This window comes from Abrus precatorius, unplaced genomic scaffold (assembly GCF_003935025.1).
Source record: "Abrus precatorius isolate BTA unplaced genomic scaffold, Abrus_2018 Scaffold4, whole genome shotgun sequence".
In the NCBI taxonomy this organism is placed as follows: domain Eukaryota; kingdom Viridiplantae; phylum Streptophyta; class Magnoliopsida; order Fabales; family Fabaceae; genus Abrus; species Abrus precatorius.
In genome coordinates this window covers 18931079-18953849 of record NW_020874384.1, presented here as the reverse complement: position 1 = coordinate 18953849, position 22771 = coordinate 18931079, and the positions used below count along the sequence as shown (strand labels likewise).

General features: G+C 34.9%; 2 protein-coding genes across 2 annotated transcripts; one reads left to right on the top strand and one right to left on the bottom strand.

The window, feature by feature from the left end:
• Window positions 1–5919: 5919 nt before the first annotated feature.
• LOC113864788 (kinesin-like protein KIN-4A) lies at window positions 5920–16875 on the top strand. The gene is made up of 26 exons (XM_027498900.1): window positions 5920–6292; window positions 7332–7478; window positions 7560–7709; window positions 7853–8106; window positions 8613–8794; window positions 8879–9003; window positions 9409–9445; window positions 9904–9995; window positions 10099–10206; window positions 10498–10611; window positions 10793–10880; window positions 11003–11112; window positions 11562–11660; window positions 11741–11854; window positions 11960–12076; window positions 12159–12239; window positions 12543–12614; window positions 13768–13861; window positions 14108–14139; window positions 14213–14310; window positions 14390–14485; window positions 14638–14859; window positions 15122–15284; window positions 15549–15704; window positions 15781–16096; window positions 16331–16875. Exons 1-25 carry the CDS (start codon window positions 6176–6178, stop codon window positions 15994–15996), a joined length of 3084 nt encoding a protein of 1027 aa, XP_027354701.1. The 5' UTR covers window positions 5920–6175; the 3' UTR covers window positions 15997–16096; window positions 16331–16875.
• Window positions 16876–18038: 1163 nt separating this feature from the next.
• LOC113864559 (probable inactive receptor kinase At5g67200) lies at window positions 18039–21868 on the bottom strand. Its single transcript, XM_027498409.1, has 2 exons — window positions 20363–21868; window positions 18039–18739 (listed from the first exon to the last, which is right to left on the bottom strand). Exons 1-2 carry the CDS (start codon window positions 21780–21782, stop codon window positions 18159–18161), a joined length of 2001 nt encoding a protein of 666 aa, XP_027354210.1. The 5' UTR covers window positions 21783–21868; the 3' UTR covers window positions 18039–18158.
• Between the last annotated feature and the right edge of the window lie 903 nt (window positions 21869–22771).

The window sequence follows — 22771 nt, the reverse complement described above, 5'->3', positions numbered from 1 at the left end:
GATAAGATTGCGTATTTGCTTTGAATACGCAAGGGTAGCGTTGCGATCAAGTATAATAGTATCATGGGATTCACATCGATTTTAATGAAACCAAACATATATTGTGTTCGATTTACTTGAAATGCTATTGGACCTTAAGATAGTAGTATAATAATTAATTAATGATTCTGATAAATAAAGTGAAGAGTTGCATGGGAGAGATTGATAGGGCTGAAGGAGGCAGAAAGATGTGAGATTGGTCAGAAAAAGAAGGATTAGGAATGATGTTAGCAATTTAAAGGTGGTGTGAGCATGTGATTCAAAGGTCCACATGGAGAAAAGCACGGGCAAAAGAGAGACTGGGTTGAGAATAAAGAAAGCAGTGGTGCAGAGTTAGTAGCCTCACTCCAAGCACGACGGAAAAGCTAGTCCCTACTTATTCCCAAGAAATCAATCGTGTAAGTTTCAATTCCTCAACCATGTGATTGTGCTCTTCCTCTAACCACAATCATGTTACTGGGCAATGGGGAATTAACCACTTCGTATCATTAAGAACCAAAAGACACATTTTAAATTTTAACCACGTTTCATGGCCAGAGCTATTGGAATATTCCAATCACCAACATGCACTTTTTTTAAAGGAAAAACTAACGTTCATCTTTTTTTCTATGATTTAATAAGTTTATAGTTCCTCTAAATATAAGTAAGTTTTTTTAAAATGTTACTATTGATCTTCATAATTTTTTATTTTCTTTACACGATTCATCAAATCATAATATGTATCTGATCAGGTTATATTGATTAATGACTATTTTAAATAATATATGATGTGACATATTTATTTATATATATATATATATATATATATATTATGCTATTAGTGAGTCATAATAATTTTTAAAAAACTAATTTTTTAATATTAATAAAAAATAAAAATATATTTTACTCTGAAATCGATTAGATGCTTTGCTATAATGTGGACCTAGGCTAATAGTGAATACTTCTTTTCTCCATTATGCTCCAGTTTGTTTGCCATTGATCCATCGGTTTCAAAGTTATAGGATTTTGGCTGTTGAAATTTTAAAGTCGAGACTATTTTTAATATTATGAATTGCCATTTTATTTTTTAATATTAAATTTTCATTAAGTTATTTAATGTTTATTCAGATACATCCTCAGTACATCACTCGTGTAAAAAAATAAATTTATATTAATAAAAAAGAAAGTAACATATCACTCTCTTTCACACGCACACACACTCATTTGTTTTGTTGTTTAGTGAGCTCAAAGGACAAACCGATCGGTTTGGTGGATGTTATTATCATAAATAAACTCTAAAACCCTTTTTTATAAATGATTTCAAAAGAACTCATTGCAGGTGAATACCAATTTCAATCACATACCTAGAAAAAACACTGTTAGAAATTCCACCTGATGTTACTTGCTAGTGTCGATTTTAACTACAGGAGCTAAAAAAAGACGTGTTGTCCTAAGAAGCCCAAATAAACAGTTTAATGGGGACCACATTGTGGTTGCTTTGTTTGCATCTGAGGTAAAGTTCGGATGACAAAATCCAATGAACGAAGAGTTAGGTTGAAAAGAAACTTGAGGTTGGAGTTTTATGCACCCAACTCCCTCCCTTAAGTTCTTGGTCTTCCTTCTAAATAAAGGAGGCAGAGAAATGCTGGAAAAGAAAAAACACTTGTTTTTGCTGCAAGTTTGCTTTCCTTGCAGTCCACCACCACATGAAGAGAAAAGCCACACAAAGTCACAAACAGAGGAGAGGTCATTTTCATTATTTGGGATCGAACTATAAAATAATCCAAATTTTTCTAAATCATTACTTAGTTAGAATGGTTTTTTCACACTAACAAGGCCAAAGCAAAACTTGTCCTTTCCTAAACTTGCGACAGTGGTATTAATGAAATTTCCAAATACAGTGTTAACATTTTTTTATACTCTAATTGAGAATTTAAGTAATATTGGTTGCCCGGCAAATGACATGGCCCGCTAATCAACTTTTGCCACGCTCTGCGACATGATATGTATTGTCCTTCATTTTGTTAGGTACTGACAACGGCGTAATTGAGCTCTCAAAAATGTACAACATGACCCCAGACTCCCAACATAAAATAAAGCTTAAAAATATCTACAGGACGTTGGTGAAAATTTTTCATAAATATTATGACAAAAACTCCAATTGAAATTACGTGTTGATGATATTTTTAAAAGCATTTGCTCATCCAAAAAAACATTTATTAACATTTTTCATACATTTATAAAGGGTTTAATTTCATAATTCTAAAAGCAAGGTCACTGTGTGTGGGCCTTCAACTTAAAGCAGTGTCTAGGCAACATACACAATCAAACTACATTCACTAGTCACTAGAGATCAAACCCTGTCAGTGGCCCCCGTTCAACAACTTCGAACTTTTTTTCAAATTCGCTCAATTTTTCAACTGTTACCTGGTTTTTATTACAATCAGAATGAAAAAACTCCGACCTTAACATGAGAAGGACAAATGTTTATTCATATAGATTACACAGATACATGGATACTAGGATGTACGCAGGGTTTCCCGTTAAATGTTTCCTTTTGATTTGCATAGCTGAAAATTCTGTGGACTCAGAGGGAGAATGGAATGACGTGGAATCATTCAATTACGTTTTTCAAAACTTTCATTCGGTTTTTAATTGGCATCATGTAATAATTTTTAATTAATACAAAAAATATAAAATTCAAGTTTTAAAGCTTTAACTTTTATCAAGCAAATTTACTAATAAAGTAAAATATAATAAAGTGACAATTTATTTTACAATAAATTAACAGTTAATTAAAAAATGTTACGTCATACAAAAAATAATAACGTAAGATTAAATAATGAATATATTAATTTAATAATATTTAATTAATAAAAAATAAATATTAAATTTAGAAATATAATAATATTATAAAAATAAATTATAAATTATAAATTATAAAAAATAATAAAATAAACTCATAAGAAGGACGATGAGTTGATGTTTGTTGAGGGGAATCCACTTGCATTACCTTGCTTATAAATTTAGAGCATGTATCATTAACTTCTTGTTTTTATTAAAAGAAGGTATACGTAGTTTTGTATTTTACGTTTTTTGAAAAATTTCACTCGGTTTTGAATTGTCATCGCGTAGTACTACAGTAGTAAATAATAACGTGTAAAAAAACATGCATAATTTATGTGTTTAAGCTTAGACTTTTATCAAGCAAAACTACTCAGGGGGAGTCAAATAATGTAAAGAAAAAAAAAAACTAAATTATCGGATGAGATTTTGTTAATGTAATTTATCTCAATGTTCAGTTATTAATATTAATAAATGAAATTAAATTATCAATATCATAAAATAATAAACACTCATTCATCTCATGGGTACAAAAATCTGGTCATATATAAATTTTTTCCAATCAAATAAAGATGAAAGAACATTCATAATTTTTGGGTCTAAACATAAAAGGAATGTTAAAGAGATTACACAAGTTTCATGAAATTTTATCTGATATAATTTTACACGTAACTTTCACACTGCATACCATTTTTTTGAAAAATACGAACTTTAATAGTTTCTTATGACTTAATAAAATTTAGGATAATGCTAAAACATACGAAATATGGTTCCTTTAAAATTTTAAAAATATAATCAAACTATATAGACTTAATAAATTTTTTAATATTTTTTATTAAAATAAAATTAAAAATAAACATATTTCCTGTTTAGGACAAATTTTTATTAAATCAGACCATGTTTTGTATTTAAATGAGACAAAATTAATTAATTTATTTTGTTTAAAATAAGAATAAAATAGTTAGAATGTGACACATGTTATGTGTTTTATATATAACATAGACAAAAAAGTAAAATAAAAATTTGAATTTAAGTTTCCAGTTATGTAGAGACATGTGATATAATCAGAAAAGAGAGAGAAAAATAAATAATTTTTTATAATAAAAAATAAATAAATGAATTGTGATGTGTGAAAAGTATAAAGTCATGAAAAGATATTAAATAAAATTAGTAATAAGAAGAAAGAAAAATAAATAAATTATATTAGTAAAATAAAAAATAAAAAAAAATATAAAAAAAAATAAATGTATTCACTATGTTTTTTTAATAAATGAATTATTTTTTTCTTTCTTCTTATTAACACAATTTATTTATTTTTCTCTCTTTTTAACACAAATTTTATTTAATATTTTTTCATGACTCTACTACCTTTCACATAGCACAAATTTTTTTTTTCTCTTTCTACTAACAAATTTTTTTTTTCTCCCTCCTATAATTGGGCCCATGTATGTCTCTATATAACTATAAACTTAAATTTTTATTTTTATTTTCATTTTTTATTTTTAGTATATACGAAACACATAATATATGTTATATTTTGATTAATTTAGTCTCTATTTCAGATAAAATAAATAAATTAAAAATAAAAATATAATTTTATTTCATTTAAATATAAAACATAATCTGTAATAACAAATATTTACTTCAAATAAAAAATATATTTATTTTTTATTTTATTTTAATAAATAATTATTAAAGAATTCATTAAGCCAACTATATATTCAGTAATTCAAACAAGTATTTTATATATATGCGTAACACAAAATTGATTGGTCGGTGACAGGACCGTTGGGATTTTTATGTTGTTGGTAATTGTTGATTTGAAAAGGTTTAAATTATTGATTGTTACGTGTAGAGAATAAGGATGAAAAAATGAGCTGGTTTCACAGGTAGACATATACGAAGGTTGACACTGACAGGGAAGGGTGACAGCATGCTTAAAGTAGCATACTACAAAGATGAATTTATGAGCTGCCACTGCCACAGATTGTGGGGACTGTCACACTCTGACCAAATGAACTAATGGGCCCCACCATATGAGGTAGGACTCCGCCTCAGCTGTATGTCCCCAATTCGTAGCTCTCCTTTCTTTTTTTCACTCCCATTGCTTTCCTCCGGTTATCCAAATCCAACCTATCTCCTCTATTCTCTTTTTTATTACTATACTACTTTTTTTTTTATATATATAAATATCTTTTCTGTTTTTCTTTTTCATATCCCCTCTCTGCCTAATCAATTTATGCTAACTCTTTGGATATATTTTCTTTATTTTCATCATGCCCATCCTCATCTCATCATATTATTTAAAAATACGAGATGATACGAATTTATTTTTCTAATATGTACACATGCGTCAGTAGTATTTGTGCAAGATATGAGCCATAAATGCATTGAGGATAAGAAGTTAAAAACCAAAAGTGTATTCCCCCTATATGTGCAGACATGCAAACGAGGTGTCACAGAAACAAAAGAACAAGTATACTATGGCACCTGTGAAATGTGGACGTCAAGTGATGATGACTGGGTACCGTCAAAGACGCAAAGCTCCCTCTTTCTCTCCATAATGGTGTCTGTATATGGTTCCGCGTCACGTGGCTTTGTGCGTTGTGGTATTCCTTTTCCTGCCTTTGTTCTCAAACCTACATCCCAACTAGATTACGTTAGGTTTGTTTCATTTTCTCGAACTTGCACTTTTTCAAGCCCCGCCCTTCTTCTCTCCTTTGCCTTTCACTAGCTTTATTTCTTTCAACACCATTTTTTTTCGTCACAAAATAAGGTGAAATTATTGAGCCCTTTGTAAATTTTGGACCAGAGATCCACGTCCACGTCGAATATTTATCACTTTTTTCTCTTTTCTAACTTTTTGAGAAATAAACAAATAAAAAATAATTCCCCTTAAGCAAACGAGGTTAGGGGTAAAATAGTAAACACGGTAGGAAGCGAATAGAAGAACCTTTGATGTGAGAGTCCATAGAGGTGTACAAGGGAGGGCAAATTGGGAAAGAATGTGAGAAGAGGTTGAAAGCACGCGACCACAATGCAGTGAAGGTGAAGGGAAAATGATAGTGGTTGTTGTTCTTACAGTTACTTGGTGCAGCTTGCTTATGAGACCCCTCCGTTTCCACAACTACCCTTTTCTTTCACACGCTCTCTCTCACCATTTTTAATTATATCACTTTCTCTCTCTAGCATTGTCGGAGGCTCTCTCGGTTTCAGCTTCTTCTCCAAGCGAATTGATCTCTCTCTCTCTCTCTCTCTCTCTGCCTATAATCCGCTCTCTCTCTGTGTCGCTCTGTTAGTTAGCTGCTTCCCCATGGAAGCAGGGGAAGATTGCTGCGTGAAGGTTGCGGTCCATGTGCGGCCACTCATCGCCGACGAGAAGCTTCAAGGCTGCAAAGATTGTGTCACCGTCTTCGCTGGGAAGCCGCAGGTTCACTTACTCTCAACTCAACCATGTCGTTCATTCATTCATTGATTCTCTAGTCCAATGTGAAAGCTGAAGCGCATTGTCGTTGACTCTCGACAATGTTTCAGTCCCGCATTCTAGCTAGCTATTTCCTATTCTGACTTATAGTCTCGTGTGGAAGATCTGGATCCGAAAATGCTTACGTAACTAACTTTCGTCTTCGAAAACTATAGATAGAGTTTGGAACCGCTTTTACGATCTGATACTTACCTAATTGGGATATTTGACTGGTGTCTATTTCTGGCTCATATCATTGTAGGCTTGACTCGTAAGTTTCTCAAACGTTATTTTGGGGAAAAAGAGGCTATTCTTCCTATCGAATTTTCAACATAGGGAGGAGAGGAAGGCCTTTATCTGCTCTTGTAATTTCGCTTTTGTCTCTTGGGATCATAGCCCCCGAGTACTCTAGTGCAGTGTTTAGAACAGTCTATATCTATATATTCACCAATAATTCCGAATAAGTTTCATACAAAAATTCATTTATAAATGAAAATAATTATTTAATTTTGGAGGTTGCACAAAGGCACACCAATTGAACATAATAATTAACTAGGAAGTCTCAGTAAATGAAAGTAGCTCTTTAATTTCTTGTTGTCATCCGGACTTTGGTTCAATTGCTTGTTGCATTATTTTTGGGTTTCGTGTTTTTCAGTTCCTTATGGGAAAATTCTACTGCTGTATCAAGTCAGGTTTTCTCGGCAGATTTCTGTAATAGTAGTTCATAATTTATTCTTTATAAATTCATCACGCTAAATATTTCTGCATGTGCCTTTTATCTCCTATTGAAATCTGTTAGTGATTCTCATTTTTTCAAGAGAGTTGGCACTCGGCATATATTTTCATGTAATTTGCTTGCAGTTGCATGGGTGCCGATTGCTTATGGTTTATTTTAAGTCATCGGGACACCTAAATCGAAATGCACCCAATGATAGCATCCTTTATTAAGTAGCTAAAAATTTTGCTGGGGAATCATGTGCTAATCGTCACTGTTACTGTAATACAGGTACAAATTGGCGCCCATTCCTTTACATTTGATCATGTTTATGGAAGCACGGGTTCTCCCTCAAGTGCCATGTTTGAAGAATGTGTTGCTCCCCTTGTTGATGGTTTGTTCCAAGGATATAATGCTACTGTTCTCGCTTATGGTCAGGTATGGTTACTGCTATAGGAAACAGAAGTTACATGTCACTGCACCGGTCTCTTTGCATTTGACACTTCCCCTCCCTTGCAGACAGGTTCTGGGAAAACTTACACAATGGGAACTGGCTTTAAAGATGGTTTCCAAACAGGAATAATACCCCAAGTTATGAATGTTTTGTTTGGCAAAATTGGAACCTTAAAGCACCAAATCAATTTTCAGTTGCATGTTTCCTTTATTGAGGTCTGCTGATAAGCTTTGTTACTGTTTGGTGTTTACAACATATTTTTGTAATTTAAGTGTGCTTAATATTTGAAACTGATAGAGTTAATGTGTGCAAAGTTGTTTAGATAAAGTATCTGACAACAACATTTAATTGTGAAAAGATTCTTAAAGAAGAAGTAAGAGACTTGCTGGATCCGTCCTCCGTGAGCAAACCAGAAACTGCAAATGGACATGCAGGAAAAATGACCTCGCCCGGGAAGCCACCAATTCAAATTCGTGAGACGTCAAATGGTGTCATTACTCTTGCAGGATCTACTGAAGTCAGTGTAGCAACACTAAAAGAAATGGCTGCCTGCCTGGAACAAGGATCATTGAGCAGAGCAACTGGGAGCACAAATATGAACAACCAATCCAGGTTGATAATGCATTTTTCTTCTCTTCTTTGAACTGCACAAATTAGTTTTTTTATTTGTGAAATATTTTTCATCAAATTTTTAGATTCAAAAACTACTTTTGAATAACATAAAACTGCAAGATACGATTAGTGAAAGATCTGTGCTACATAAAATTCAGATAATAAATCAATAATTAACTGACAAAATTGGATATTGTTTGCCTTTAACGTCTCTGTTTTAAACTGCACTGGCAGTTCAAGCATCAAGCAATAAGACTGAGATAAGGTTATATTCTTTAAAATAAGCTATGTATGAAATTTTTTGGATTTATGAAACACACGTATCTTTTATAACTGCAAGAATGATTGCAATTTTGCTAGACGTCTGATGATCTTTGCAATTAATCTTAGGGCAATTTACTTGCTGGTACCGATCCATGATTAAAAATTTGTGCCTCAAACTGGCGTTACTGTTTATTCTGCTGGAGTTTTGTTACTTATTCTTCTTCTATTATGTGTCCAACTAGCCGATCTCATGCCATCTTCACCATCACATTAGAACAAATGAGGAAGCTCAGCAATCCTAGTGATAGCTGTTTAAATGATACCATGAATGAAGAGTATCTTTGTGCCAAGTTGCACTTAGTAGATCTTGCTGGATCGGAAAGAGCTAAAAGAACAGGGTCTGATGGTCTGCGTTTCAAGGAAGGTTAGTTTGGGACGTTTTTCACTTTTATTTTCTGAGCATGCTTTTGACAGTACATATTCACTAGTCATTTAATCTTTCAAACAGGAGTTCACATTAACAAAGGTCTTCTAGCGCTTGGTAATGTTATTAGTGCACTTGGTGATGAAAAGAAGCGAAAGGAAGGCGTTCATGTTCCATATAGGGACAGTAAACTTACTAGGCTTTTGCAGGTTTCATAACTTTTTATTTAGCTTCCTTTTTGCAGCATGGACTTTCCTTTATTATAATGTTGAAGGTTTTTCATTTGGAGAAGAAACAGTGTGCAATCTATATCTTTTTACATCAAATTCATCAACATATAAATTTGTAGGAAGCTCTTATATTATCAGGATGTTTTATGCTATGAACATATCCTTTGTATCACAAAATCTTACCTATGTTGATCTGGATCATTCTTAACTGGAAATCTACAATTGCTTAGATGAAAAATAATTATTGCTAATAAAAGAAGACAAAATAAACAGGATACATGTGTATGAAATAGTTGTATTCAATTTTTATTTCTTTGAATTTTTTTAGTTTAATTACTTTTATAGTATTCTATATTTATAGATGAAAGTGAAATGATTTTGCAGGATTCACTTGGAGGTAACAGTAGAACTGTCATGATAGGTCGGTTGTTTCTCTTTCGTGTATTCCAATAAATTTTATTTTTTTGCATCCTATTAGTGGACCTCAGCTTCAAATAAACGTTTCTAATCTTCAGCATGGAGCTCAAGTTACAAATCAGATTTTTAAAATCCCTTTCAGCTCTTTTAATGTTCACATTCATGAAAAAAATTGTGTCTTGCTAATGGGAAGAAGTACAAGGGTGGCTTGTAATGTTAGAAATGTATAAAGAAATGCCATAACAATGAAGTAATTCTTGATTTTGTATTTTACGGTCTCAAACTTTTCCCCTACTCTAAAAATACATTATTTTTCAGCAGATTTTAAATTCTTGCTACTTCTCTGGTATTAAATTATTGATCTCAAAGATTAGAAAGCTGTGGTTCTAGTTCATTTTTTAATCTTCTAAGACAAGATGTTTTTGAAATTTTTTTTTTCTTCTTCCATTGATTTGTTTTCAGCCTGCATAAGTCCTGCTGATATTAATGCTGAGGAAACCCTTAACACTTTGAAATACGCAAATCGTGCTCGCAATATCCAAAATAAGCCTGTTGTAAGTATCGGCATAATTTTTCCACTATCTTTCATTTGGCAAAATCAAGATAATTTTGTTTTGATAATCATTAAAATGTCCTCTTTTGTTTATTCTTATGTAGATCAATAGAGATCCCATGTCCAATGAGATGCTAAAAATGCGACAACAACTGGAGTATTTGCAGGCAGAACTTTGTGCCCGTGCCGGTGGCTCTTCGGAGGAAGTTCAGGTAGTTGGCTCCTTGAACCTTAAGTGATGTCTTGATTACTTTAATATACTTCCTATCATAGGTCAGTGGAAGCAATGCATTAATTAGTTTACTGTTGTTGTGCATGGTTGGATGATAATCAATACTCATTACAGTGTTAGCTATTCAAAGGAAAGATGTTCTAACCTCAATTGTGCTCGTATCTCTTATTTTATAGAAAATTCTAATGTAATATGATCTACTTTAAGTACATAAATTGAAATGGTCTATATTCATCATAAATATATAATCATCTCATAACTGATTATGTAGGTCCTTAAAGAAAGGATTGCTTGGCTGGAAGCTGCTAATGACGATCTTTGCCGTGAACTTCATGAATACCGTAGCAGATGCTCTGTCGTAGAACAAAGTGAAAAGGATGCTTATGTATGTTTCTTACTTTCACTTAATATTCTTCTTTGACTTTAGAATGTTTTTCTCAGATACTGTTTTGATGCTTATTTTTGTCCTTTCATCTCATCTTGGTATTACATTCCAGTTATTTAAGGGAGTTCAGGATATCAGCTTGATGATTTATGTACGCGAGCTTTAAAACTTTGTTTTTCAGGACGGGAGCACATGCATTGTGAAGGCTGATGCAGTAAAGAGGAGCTTACCCATCGTAGAGGCTGATTATCCATTGAATGAAACAGCAGGTAAGCCGCTTCAGCCAAACATGCCCTTGCTCAGTCCTTTTTCTTTCTCTTTCTCTACCCCTATTTATTCAAGTGTAATTAAAAGTTCAATGATTCAGGGTACTAACTGCCAATTTTAGCAGGTGATTCAAGGGAAATTGAAGAAGTAACAAAAGAGTGGGAGCACACACTTCTGCAAAATAGTATGGATAGAGAGTTACATGAATTGAATAAACGCTTGCAGCAGAAAGAGGTTATTGCAGTATATATGTAAAATTAGATACATATTCTTGACATATTATGCATGAATAAGAAGTTCATTCAAATCAACCTAACCACCAGCAACTTCTGTTCTATAATTTCATCAACCTTACTGAAAATTCTATTTCTGATGCTTGCTATGGTGTCCAATTTACCATAGTAAATGATTGTGTTTCACTTTAATCCATTTTCTTTATAACATAGGCACTTAGCTTAGTAAGGCTGTTACACTACTGAAAAGTATCAGATTGTTCATCACATGGGAATTTAATCATTTAAGAAGACAACAAAAGCAAAAGAACTAAACCAGCAGAGTGATTGTCTGCCAGCATTATTGGAAAATTAGAAAATATTATAGTTTGACTCTTTTAGAAGTGTCTTCAGTATGTTCTCCGGTCTCATATTTTATTAATTTACATTTTGGGATTGATGTCTGTGCAGTCTGAGATGAAGCTTTTTGGAATATCTGATGCTGAAGTACTCAAGCAGCACTTTGGAAAAAAGATAATGGAATTGGAGGATGAGAAGAGAGCAGTGCAGGTTTAATAGAAGTTATGCAGATTTATTTCCACACAATGAGAAAATTAATATTAATGTATTCACCTGGTTTATGAATGCAGCAAGAGAGAGATTCGCTTTTGGCTGAAGTTGAAAATCTTGCTGCCAATTCTGATGGACAAACGCAGAAATTGGAGGATATCCATGCCCACAAATTGAAAGCACTTGAATCACAGGTGATGTCGAATAACAATTTTTCGTATGCACATTAAAATTTATTTTCCATTTCCAAGATTTAAATTGGAAGATATTCTAAATTACAAAAAAATGATACATGCTAGATTCTGGATCTGAAGAAGAAGCAAGAGAATCAGGTGCAGCTTCTGAAGCAAAAGCAAAAAAGTGATGAAGCAGCAAAGAGACTACAAGATGAAATACAGTGTATAAAGGCACAAAAGGTCGACCATTGAATATCTTCAAATCCATGATTGTAAAATCACTTTATATACTCTCTCCGTTATAACCTGAATAATGTTGCAGGTACAATTGCAGCAAAGGATAAAACAAGAGGCTGAACAGTTTCGACAGTGGAAAGCTTCTAGAGAGAAAGAGCTGTTGCAGGTATGTCAAGTTTCTTCTTTTGTTATTTTATTGAATTTGTTCATGCTACTTCTAAAAGACATCTTAAGATGCTGAAAGTTCACCAATTAGTTTTGTTTTTTTTTTTTTTTCCAAAACGAAATAATTGGTTCAATATCAATTTAATGTTTTTTGGTAAATATTAAACATTGATGCATGTATGATTTAAAGTTGAGTCCTGACTGCTCCAAAGCTTGCAAAGGAATCAGCTTGCGTGTCATTTTTCACTTGAATTTACATTTACTTTTACTGTGGTAACTGATCACCTCGCAATTGCAAAAACAGTTAAGGAAAGAGGGAAGAAGAAATGAGTATGAAAGACACAAGCTGCAAGCGTTAAATCAGCGCCAGAAAATGGTAAATATTTCCAAAGTTGTTTGATGGCTATTATGTGTTTTACTTAATAATCTGGCTTTAGATACTTTGTAAAATTAATTTTATAAGCCATATGCAATTGAGTTTTTGTTTGTTATTGGTGAATTGGAGTCATTTTAATCTTTTATTCATAGATTTCCCTGCAGCAGATACTCCTGCAAGTATCTAAAAAGTATGCCTACTTTTTATTTCAGCAATAGGTTTACTTTGTTTGAACTTTGACCTCAAAAAAATTGTTTGAGTCAAATTATTAAGAATAATTCACAAGAATGTTGATTTGTTCTACATTTGGGATAAATAATAAAGACTGAGGAAATTGTGGTATGGTTATTTTTGCCGTTACCCAGGGGCTTCTTTTTGTCAGAGTGCTAGGGAACTTTTTGTATGTAGTATGTGTTAATTACTGTGACACAGACATGGAGATACTATGGTGTGCCTTTTCATTATACTTTTGAGGTTTTATTAATAAAAAGTAAAGAAATTTGGTTCTAATGGGATGCGCTCTTGATTCTAGAAGCCTAAAATGTATGATATGGTTCAATTTAAAGGCAACTAAAACGGTGTTGTATGGGATAACTTGCTGAGCTTGCCAAATCACTGTTGCATGGTATCAGTTCAGTTAATTTAATCGGCAATGCTTGGCTACGTGCAAAACATTATTCAAGATAGACTACATGTGTGAGATCGATGACTTCAGCAAAATTTCAGGAAACAGTTGTACCGCATGTGCACATAGCACCACTGAACAAATATTTAAACAATGTTTAGAAAATGAAGTTGAATTAATGCATTTTGAAATTGTTTCTACTTGGTTATAAGTCATCTAGACATTCTTAGAGATTAATATTCCCTCATGTATAATTGGCATATGTCCTCCAGATAATGTCAAACATGCAGAAAATCAGTTCTTCTTTCCAAGTTAAATAAAACATTTTTTTATTTTGTGATCTCAAGAGGTAGAATCAAACAGACATGCAGTGAATACATGTATTTTTCTACTCAATGTGAACAATTCTTAACAGGATAAAAGGAAAGATTCACAGAGCCGACACTTGATGTTAATGTTGACTATTGTGGTTATTATGGCTGGTACACGAATAACTGCTTGTGTTAAATAAATGAGTATAACTTTCAGGTCCTTCAAAGAAAAACTGAAGAAGCTGCCTTGGCCACCAAGAGGTTAAAGGAGTTGTTAGAAGCCCGTAAAACTTCCAGCCGAGACACTTTAGGTACGATTTGTTTTATGTGGACAATATTCAATTCTTGAGAGTCTTAGACAGTAGATGCTCATTTTTATTAATTTATGTTTTCACTTGTATGAGTCTGAGATAATGAATAGTTAGGTTTTAGTAAATAAGAGCATTATAAATGGATGTTCTAGAATGTCTTAAAAATCAAAAGCACTGTTAGCATGATAGTACATGGCATGTGCTCTTTTATGTTGCTTAATATTAATATTCTTTTTCATCTTCCAGTTACAATGAATGGAAGTGGCACAAATGGGCAGGTAATGAACTCTCCTTTTTCTTCTTAGATTTCCTTTGCTATTCATGTGATAAGTTTTTGTGTTTCATTTTTAGAGCCATGAGAAGTCTTTACAACGGTGGCTTGATCATGAACTAGAAGTCATGGTTAAAGAGCATGAAGTTCGTTTTGAGTATGAGAAACAAAGCCAAGTGTACGTAACACATGCTCACTACTTATTTTTGTTACTGATTGTTCTATTACAGTATTTAATTTTATTGTATAATCGTCAGGCGAGCTGCCCTTGCAGAGGAGTTAGCCATGCTGAAACAAGTAAATGAGTTTGCTGCCAAGGGTCTCAGTCCTCCAAGAAAGAATGGATTTGCCAGGTTTTTTTTTTAATAAATCTAATTTAATTTGCAAATGCCCCATGCCCACCTCTTCACTTTTCAAAAATATTGGATCTATGAAATAATATGTGGAAATATACTAAGGGTAACATCTACTTTAATGGGTTGCTTTTAAAACTTGTCTTTCTCAGGGCATCCTCCTTGTCCCCAAATGCAAGAATGGCCAGAATAGCTTCACTTGAGAACATGCTGAGCATATCATCTAATTCACTTGTGGCCATGGCTTCTCAGCTTTCAGAGGCAGAAGAACGAGAACGAGCCTTCACCAATCGTGGACGCTGGAATCAGTTGCGCTCAATGGGAGAAGCCAAGAATTTGCTTCAATATATGTTTAATTCTGCCGCAGATGCCAGGTGCCGCCTTCTTTGATCTGGACCTTTTCTCTCTTTTATTAGCTGTGTCTTTTTTAATACTCTAGAAATAAGCTAACTGAACAATTTGTTGATTGAACACAAACAAGCACAAATGTATGATATCAAGAGGAATATATGACATTAAAAAAGGTCATGCAGAATTCCTGTATAAAATAAAGTATTTTTTTTTTTTATAGTGGCATTGGCATATGTTACTGTATACCGATGAAATTTGAAGTATGAGTTCCTATCTTAACAACAGGTGCCAACTCTGGGAGAAGGACATGGAGATCAGGGAAATGAAAGATCAAATCAAAGAACTTGTCAGTCTATTACGGCAAAGTGAGATGAAGAGAAAAGAAGCTGAGAAAGAGCTAAAAGTGAGAGAACAAGCTGTTGCAACCACATTGGCTACGTCAGCTTCCGTAAGATTATTGTTATTTGGGAAGAATTATATGCTAAGAAGCCTATGATTAGGAAGACAGATGCTGGAACTTTATACTTTGGCAGCTTAACAATTGATTTTTAGTACTTTTCCTGGGCTGTGAATAGTCTGCAACATTTGGATTTAGGATATGATGGTTCTTGACTAGATTCAAGCTAAAATCGACTAGCGTTTGAAACAAATAACTAATTTTCAGGTTTTTGCTTCCGTCGTTATTAGTTAACTTACCACTCAATGTCAACAGGTAAACTCTCCAAATACATTGAAACAACACGCTGAAGACATGAAAGGACCCTTATCTCCAGTGTCTATGCCAGTACCAAAACAGCTAAAATATACACCAGGGGTTGCTAATGGCTCAGTGAAGGAATCAGCAGCATTTGCCGATCAGGGTAGAAGGGTAAGTTGATCTTTTTTTATATGAAATCGGTTTATGTTTTTTATTGGATACGGTTGTGAATTTTCTGTTAATGCAGATGATACCCATCGGGCAGCTGTCAATGAAAAAACTAGCAATTGTAGGACAAACTTCTGGCAAGTTATGGAGGTGGAAAAGAAGTCATCATCAGTGGCTACTACAATTCAAATGGAAGTGGCAGAAACCATGGAAACTTTCAGAATGGATTCGACACAACGATGAGACGATCATGAGAACAAGATCACGCTCACAGGCTTTGCTACATATCGGGTGATCTTTTATGATCTGTCCAGTTGATGTGGGTCATTATTTTTCGACCCACAAAAACTTATCCTAGACACATGGCGTTGGAAATAACAGAGCACTACGTGCAGGTAGTAACCCTTTACTAATTTAAATCTTTAATAAAAATTTCATGCCATGCATATGATCTTGCAAAATTATGTCCTCCGCTATCCTTTGAATGAATTTATAATCGCACTTTATCTTGTTCATTTTTATCTATTTCTGTGCAAATTTTTATCTTTGTATGACTCGAAGTAATACTTTCTTCTTATTTTACTTTTGTCAAGATCCGTTGATCTGACATTCGTCGTTTCTTGCAACAGTGTAATATAATGGGTTGAAATGTATATACGTGTCAGTCTTGAATAACGCTGTCCAGATCTTGGAAATTTTGCCATAACTACTGCATTTGGAGCATCTTGGGAATATGCTGCAATGTAATGTTTGGACAGAGGCACCCAAATAATGAAAACAAAGATATTGCTTGCTTGAAGACATTCGTAGATTCTGGACAGACAAATTATCTTTGAAAAAGTTGTCTGTTCATACCAGCACTAGGAGAAACAAAGTACATATTCTTTAGTGAAGTCTTGGAAATGTGTATTTAGGGTCTTCTATTCCTTATTGCAAGTTCTTACGGTCCTATTGTGTTTAAGCCAATTGTTTTTTGTTCATAGGTTATTTACTGTAGTATTTGTCACACAACATAGGGAAATTCTCCTTTAGGTTGTTTTTAGTACTCTAGGGCTTCTTGTGTGTAAAGAACATTGGCTATTTTATTGAAAGATATACTACCTTACAGATTGTATAATAATAATAATAACAGCTCGTCTCATGTCCTCTCAGGCCTCCTAATGGCCTCTCTGAGTAAAAAAGCTATATATGTTCATGTCTTCTATTTTATAATGCTAAAGAATCTAAAAGGAGCTAAAAAGAATTTATTTCGTTTATGCCTAATGTGCTTCACAGGACTTGCAAATATGTATTTAGGCCTCCTACCAAGGGCCACTTTGCTGTACTCATGTGTTTTACTCAAATTCTTTTGCCCGATCATATAGACACAGAATATTCGCTTCCGCCCATTCCTACAAGAACGTAGAACAACCTTGCAGACGGGTGAGCAGCATAGATACTTCGGCTACTTTTTAACACGCGTGACCTTATTAACTGGGAGATGTAGAAACAATGGAAATAGACTATAAGCTCTAATATTATGTTAGTTTTCATCTTAAAACTAAAATAACAAGTTATATGATGGATTGCAGCACACAAATTCTTCTTGAGAGAATCTCACCTGAGTTAAAGAACATCCGTACTGTAATAAGACTAGCTCACGCGAGTTAAAAATAATCATAATATACACTAATTGCCTAGGGGTGATAACGATAATCTTTCAAGCTAAACAGAGAAAATCAAATTCTGACAACAAAAATGGAGTGAAACCAAGTGCATGTTTTTGTGTACATTAAATCACTACAAAATCACATTTATCTTATTGTAACATAATTCTATAAAAAAAATTATTAGGATGCTTTTATCAAAATTTGAATTAGTGTGATAAATTGTAATTTTTGCAACTAAGTTTAAAAAACTTATACTAAATTTTACTACAAATTTACTTGAAAGTAAAAATTTACAAACATAAATCACGTTGTTTTAAATTGACTTTTAAGGAAAACTAATCCCACAAAATTAAATTTTATTCTAACTCAACTTTATAATCACACGCAAAGATGTAAATATGTTTGTGTGCGCACCCGTGTGTAGAGAGAGAGTGTGAAAATGAACATGGATACATTAGCTACATATCTGTTCATTTGACGAAAACGGATAGTTTTTAAAATATAATCAGGTTGGGGACTGACTGAATCAGCACTGGACAGCGCAAGCTCAATTAAGATTTTTTAAAAAATAATCAAAATCTACCCTCCAAAGTTTACTTTCGGACAGCCCAAGTAGCAATAGACACAAGCCCAAAAAAGAAAATTATGCGCACCCCACATTGTATCAAGTTAATACCAAGATGGTGACGTCTGTTTAAGGAATACAAAGTATAACTTATGAATTTCTTTCTTAATTTTTTTAACCCCATTTAACACTACTCTTTTGTCCTTCTATCCACCGTTTATAACATAATTAAACCAAAAAAAATTAGTGCATCGCATTACTACTGCGTAGGTCCAATTCACTACTATCCTCCAATAGTACAATATCTTTGATTTCCTGCAACATCTTCAAGACCTGCCACATAGTGGGTCTCTGCTCAGGCGAGGTCAAGCTGCAGGTTGTAGCCACCTGAAGAAGCATGTCCATTCGGCTGTCATCACCCCCATTGTCATCCCTGATGGACCTCACCCAACCGGACATGTCACCAGGAACCAAGAATGGAAGCTCGGAAGGATATTTCCCCGTCAGAAGCTCTAGCAATAAAATCCCATAGGCATAAACATCAGATTTGTGGGTTGGGTGGTGATTTGGGTTTCGAGTCTCTGGAGCCCTGTAGGCTGCTGAATCGCCATCTTCATCAAAAATGGCTGGGTGGGTCAACACCGACAGGCAGTAGTCAGTGAGGCATGCCTCGAAATCAGGTCCAAGGAGAACATTGGAAGACTTGAGATTGCCGTGGACCAGTCTCCATGCCTGGTGTATGAAGGACAGCCCTTGTGCTACGTCCTCAGCTATTTTTAAGCATGATGTCCAGTGCAATGGCCTTGCCCTGCTTGATCTCGAACCTGCACCAAATTAGAAATTATCAACGGATCAAGTTTTTAGTTCTTCAATATATGTAAAAGTTAGGGTTTAAATATTGTTTATTCATATATTTTAGTAAATTTTAAGTTTTAGTCCTTCTTAACGAATTCTTTTAGTTTTGGTTTTTTATATTTTTGTGATTTTTTTTAATCTTTATCGTTAATGTAATCTATTAAGAGATCACTATATGTTTAATTTTTATTAAATTATGCTATAAAAAATTAAGAAAAAAACGAATCAAAATAAAAAAAATTTGTTAAAAGAGATTAAAATAATTTTTTTTGAAAATATAATGAAAATATATATATAAATCTGAAGTTAATTATATGTGTGAGTATGAATCACTCCATTTAGGTAGGGTATTGGTAACTCATCTTGAAAGAGGATAATGAGAAATAAAAGGCAACAATCAAACCTAAAGCATCAAAGAAAGAAAATTGAAGAATAGCTGGTGTTGGACTCGTGGCAGTTGATTCAATGCAGTCTGGTACGTATCTAGAGAAGCCCAAGACCGGCGTCTCACTAAATCACTTTATCACACTCACAAATTTCATCACGGAATACAATTAAACAGTACATGCGCAGGGATTGCAGGGCCCCACAAGGACAAAGAATTAGATATAGGCCATCGGTAAACTATAAGCACCAAGCACCTTGGGTTCCACCTCCTACCCACGATGGTGCGGAATCCTGCTGTAGTGGCTATGCAAATTTAATGGCTTCTGAATGCTCGTTCTACCATAACCCCCCCCCCTCTTCCCCAAAAAAAATAATGCCCAAGTTTACCTTTCAACGTGATCTACCCGTCCCGAATTGAGCAGTGTCTGGCAAAGTAATTAACAGAGCTCTATCCAAACCCCAACTGGCAATGCCTAAAAGTGTAAAGACGAAGTGAAAATAAAAGCACTACAGCTATAACTATTTGCTAGTAATGGAAAAACCGGTCCTCAAGTAATAGTAGCATCTATCAGCCTCAGACATATAGGTCCCAAGGAGGGAGGTGCCATAAAACAGCTCGCTATCCGACACGGACCAGACAATTTAGTAAGACTAGTCACTAGACCCATGTTTTGTTTAATTAATTCCCCATCCCATCTTAAAATAATTCTTTAATCCACACACTTACAAAAGCAATACCTATGTAGTCACTCGTCAGCAAGATTCTCGGTGCTGATTGAAAAGCTCAAACGCTATCAAATCCAAATGTGAAAATCACATGCAAAAGGGAATTCCAAAAACTTTCCACGCACCAAAAATCCCGTCTTCTGAATTCTAGTCACCACCGTTATTTTGATCACACCAATGAGATGCACTAACTAAAGTTAATTTTGTTTTTAAATTTAACAATTATCAAAATAAAGTTTTATTTTAATAAAATGTTTATATTTAATATTATTATAAATTAAAAATAATTATTTTAATAAAGAAATAACACTGTCAGCACCTATGTCCTAACTTTCTCCTAATTAATACTTTGTTGTAATTTCAATTAACTTAACAGTTTGCATAGAAAATAAATTAAGTGTAGAGTGCAGCGAGTAGGAATGAATCGGCGCTAGCTCAGTAAGTAACGGGGAATGAAGAAAGAGAGAAGGGGTGTGTACCGTGTATGAGGGAGAAGAGGCTGCCATTGGGCTGGAAATCATAGATAATGAGTCTCTCTTGCTTGGCCTGAAAGTATGCCCTAAGTGCAATCAAATTGGGGTGTCGAAGCCCACCCACTGCTTCCATGTGTCTCTCGAACACTTCCTTAGTCGCATGCGCAGCCATTTTCGTTGCATCAAGTCGTTTCACCGTTACAATTAGACGGTTATCCAAAACTGCCTTGTAAGTAGTTCCCAGACACCCTCTTCCTAACAACTCAGCAGAACCCTTCATCAGCTGCTCCAGCGTATACACCTGCGCCTCACCCGCACAGAATACCAAACTCCCACTCTTCGCCACCTCCGCCCTCTTCACCTTCTCCTCCAACTCCCTCTCCAACTCCATCTGCATCACCGCCGCTGCCTCCGCCGTCGCCGCCGCATCCGACGCCATCATCCCCGAACAACCTTCCTTCTTGCTCCGACACCTCTGCTTCCTCACCGCCGCCGCGAAGCACACCAGCGAAACTATCAGAACGAATACTCCGGCCGAGAATCCGATTATCATCGCCCTCCGGTCGCGGCGCTTCTTCTCGTACGGCTGCCGGATCAAGCCGTTGACGCCGTGGACCTGCGCGCTCTGGCCGAGCCCCGCCGCTGGCGGCGAGGAAGGTCCGAAGAAAGGCTCCGCTGGACGGCATTCTTTGCGGATGATTTCGCCGCAGAGGCCAGGGTTGAAAGCGAAGGAAGAAGCCTGAAAACGGAACAGTGCGGGAGTGACCGGAATGGCGCCGGAGAGGTTGTTGCCGGAAACGTCAAAGATTCGGAGAGAAGACTGGTTAAACGGAGGAATGGAACCGTTGAAGTGGTTCCAGCTAAGACGGAGGCAGTGAAGGCGGTCAAGGTTGGTGAAAGCGGTGGAGATTGATCCGGTGAGGTTATTGTGAGAGAAATCCAAGGTTCGAAGGCGGTGAAGGATGAAGAGTGAGGGAGGGAGGGAACCGATGAAGTGGTTGTTATCGAGAAAAAGACTTTTGAGATTGAAGAGACCGGTGAGGTCCGGTATGGGTCCGATGAGGGAGTTGTTTTGCAAACTAAGGACTCGGAGTTGGTCGAGACGTGACAGTGTGTTGGGAGCCCAAACGCCTCCGAGATCTAAGCCTTGCAGCACGAGACGCACCACTTTGGCTCCGTTACATTCCACGCCCTCCCACGCGCAGAACCGGAGGCCGCGCGTGGTTGGGGAGAAGTCTAGGTGTTTGTTCACGTCGGCTTTTACTTTGAACGCAAGTAGGGCGCTGGCGTCCGCGAAAACTAACGGCGGAAGATGACGGCGTGCGAGTTTTGAGGCAAGTGCACCTGACGCGAGCAACAGCAGAAACAGTATCAGCAATAACTGTTGATGAATGAACGAAGCCAACTGCTTTTTCTTCTTCGGCATTGTTGAACGAAGTTGAGATCAAGGTCGATAAGAGACTTTGGTGTGGCAAGTGATTTTAAAACACTGTGTTTTTTGTGTGTGTTCGGTAACCATTTCATGGACTAGGCTACGAGGAATGGGAATAGGGCGTTTTACATTTTACAAGTGCAGCGAGAAGCGAGCAGAACGTGACAAAAGGGTGTCTGAGTGCATAGGTCAGAGTCACGTGAATGTGAGGTACATTAGTATGAGTGAGAACACATACACTCTTCCCCTTCTGCTTCTTATGATTTCAATTTTAAATTTATTATTTTAAGATTTCTTATTAAAAGTAATATTTCTAAAATAATAATTTTAATCAAATTTATTGTCATTTTTATTTTAAATGTATTTTTAATAAAATAAATATTTTCAAAATTTTATTTAAATCAAATTTGTAATAGACGCTTAATCTCCAATAATGATACTTATTTAACTGGTTTAAATTTTATTTTGTTAATTTCAATCAAATAAAAAGATGAATTATTATTCATATTTTGTTATTAATTTCTTTCTAGTCAAATTTATGCTAACTTTTGAGGTAAAAAAATATCAATCAAATGAAATTTCGAGCGATCAAATACTGAACACCAAAAACCAACTGATTTGGTGCTCTAGTGTCTTTAGTTGTAGAGCGGTGGCGTGGCACGTGACTTCTGTTTATGTGAGCCACTGGTATATATCGAAGAATAACTGTTTCTTGCATCTGATTGAAGGGCGGTGCGGCTCAACCAATTAAATTGTGCACTGAATAACTGTTTCTGAATTGATATAAAGGAATAAAAAATGAATACCAATGGTTTTTGTTTTCAATAAAATTATAAATTGTTATGAGGACAAAATTGATTTATACTAAAATATTTTTTTTTGTTTTACTATCAATTTAAATAATTTTTGCTGTCTACGTAATTTCTTTTCTCTCTTGTTTCTCTCCTGACTGCATTTTGTTTTCACACCCAATCATTTGTCTC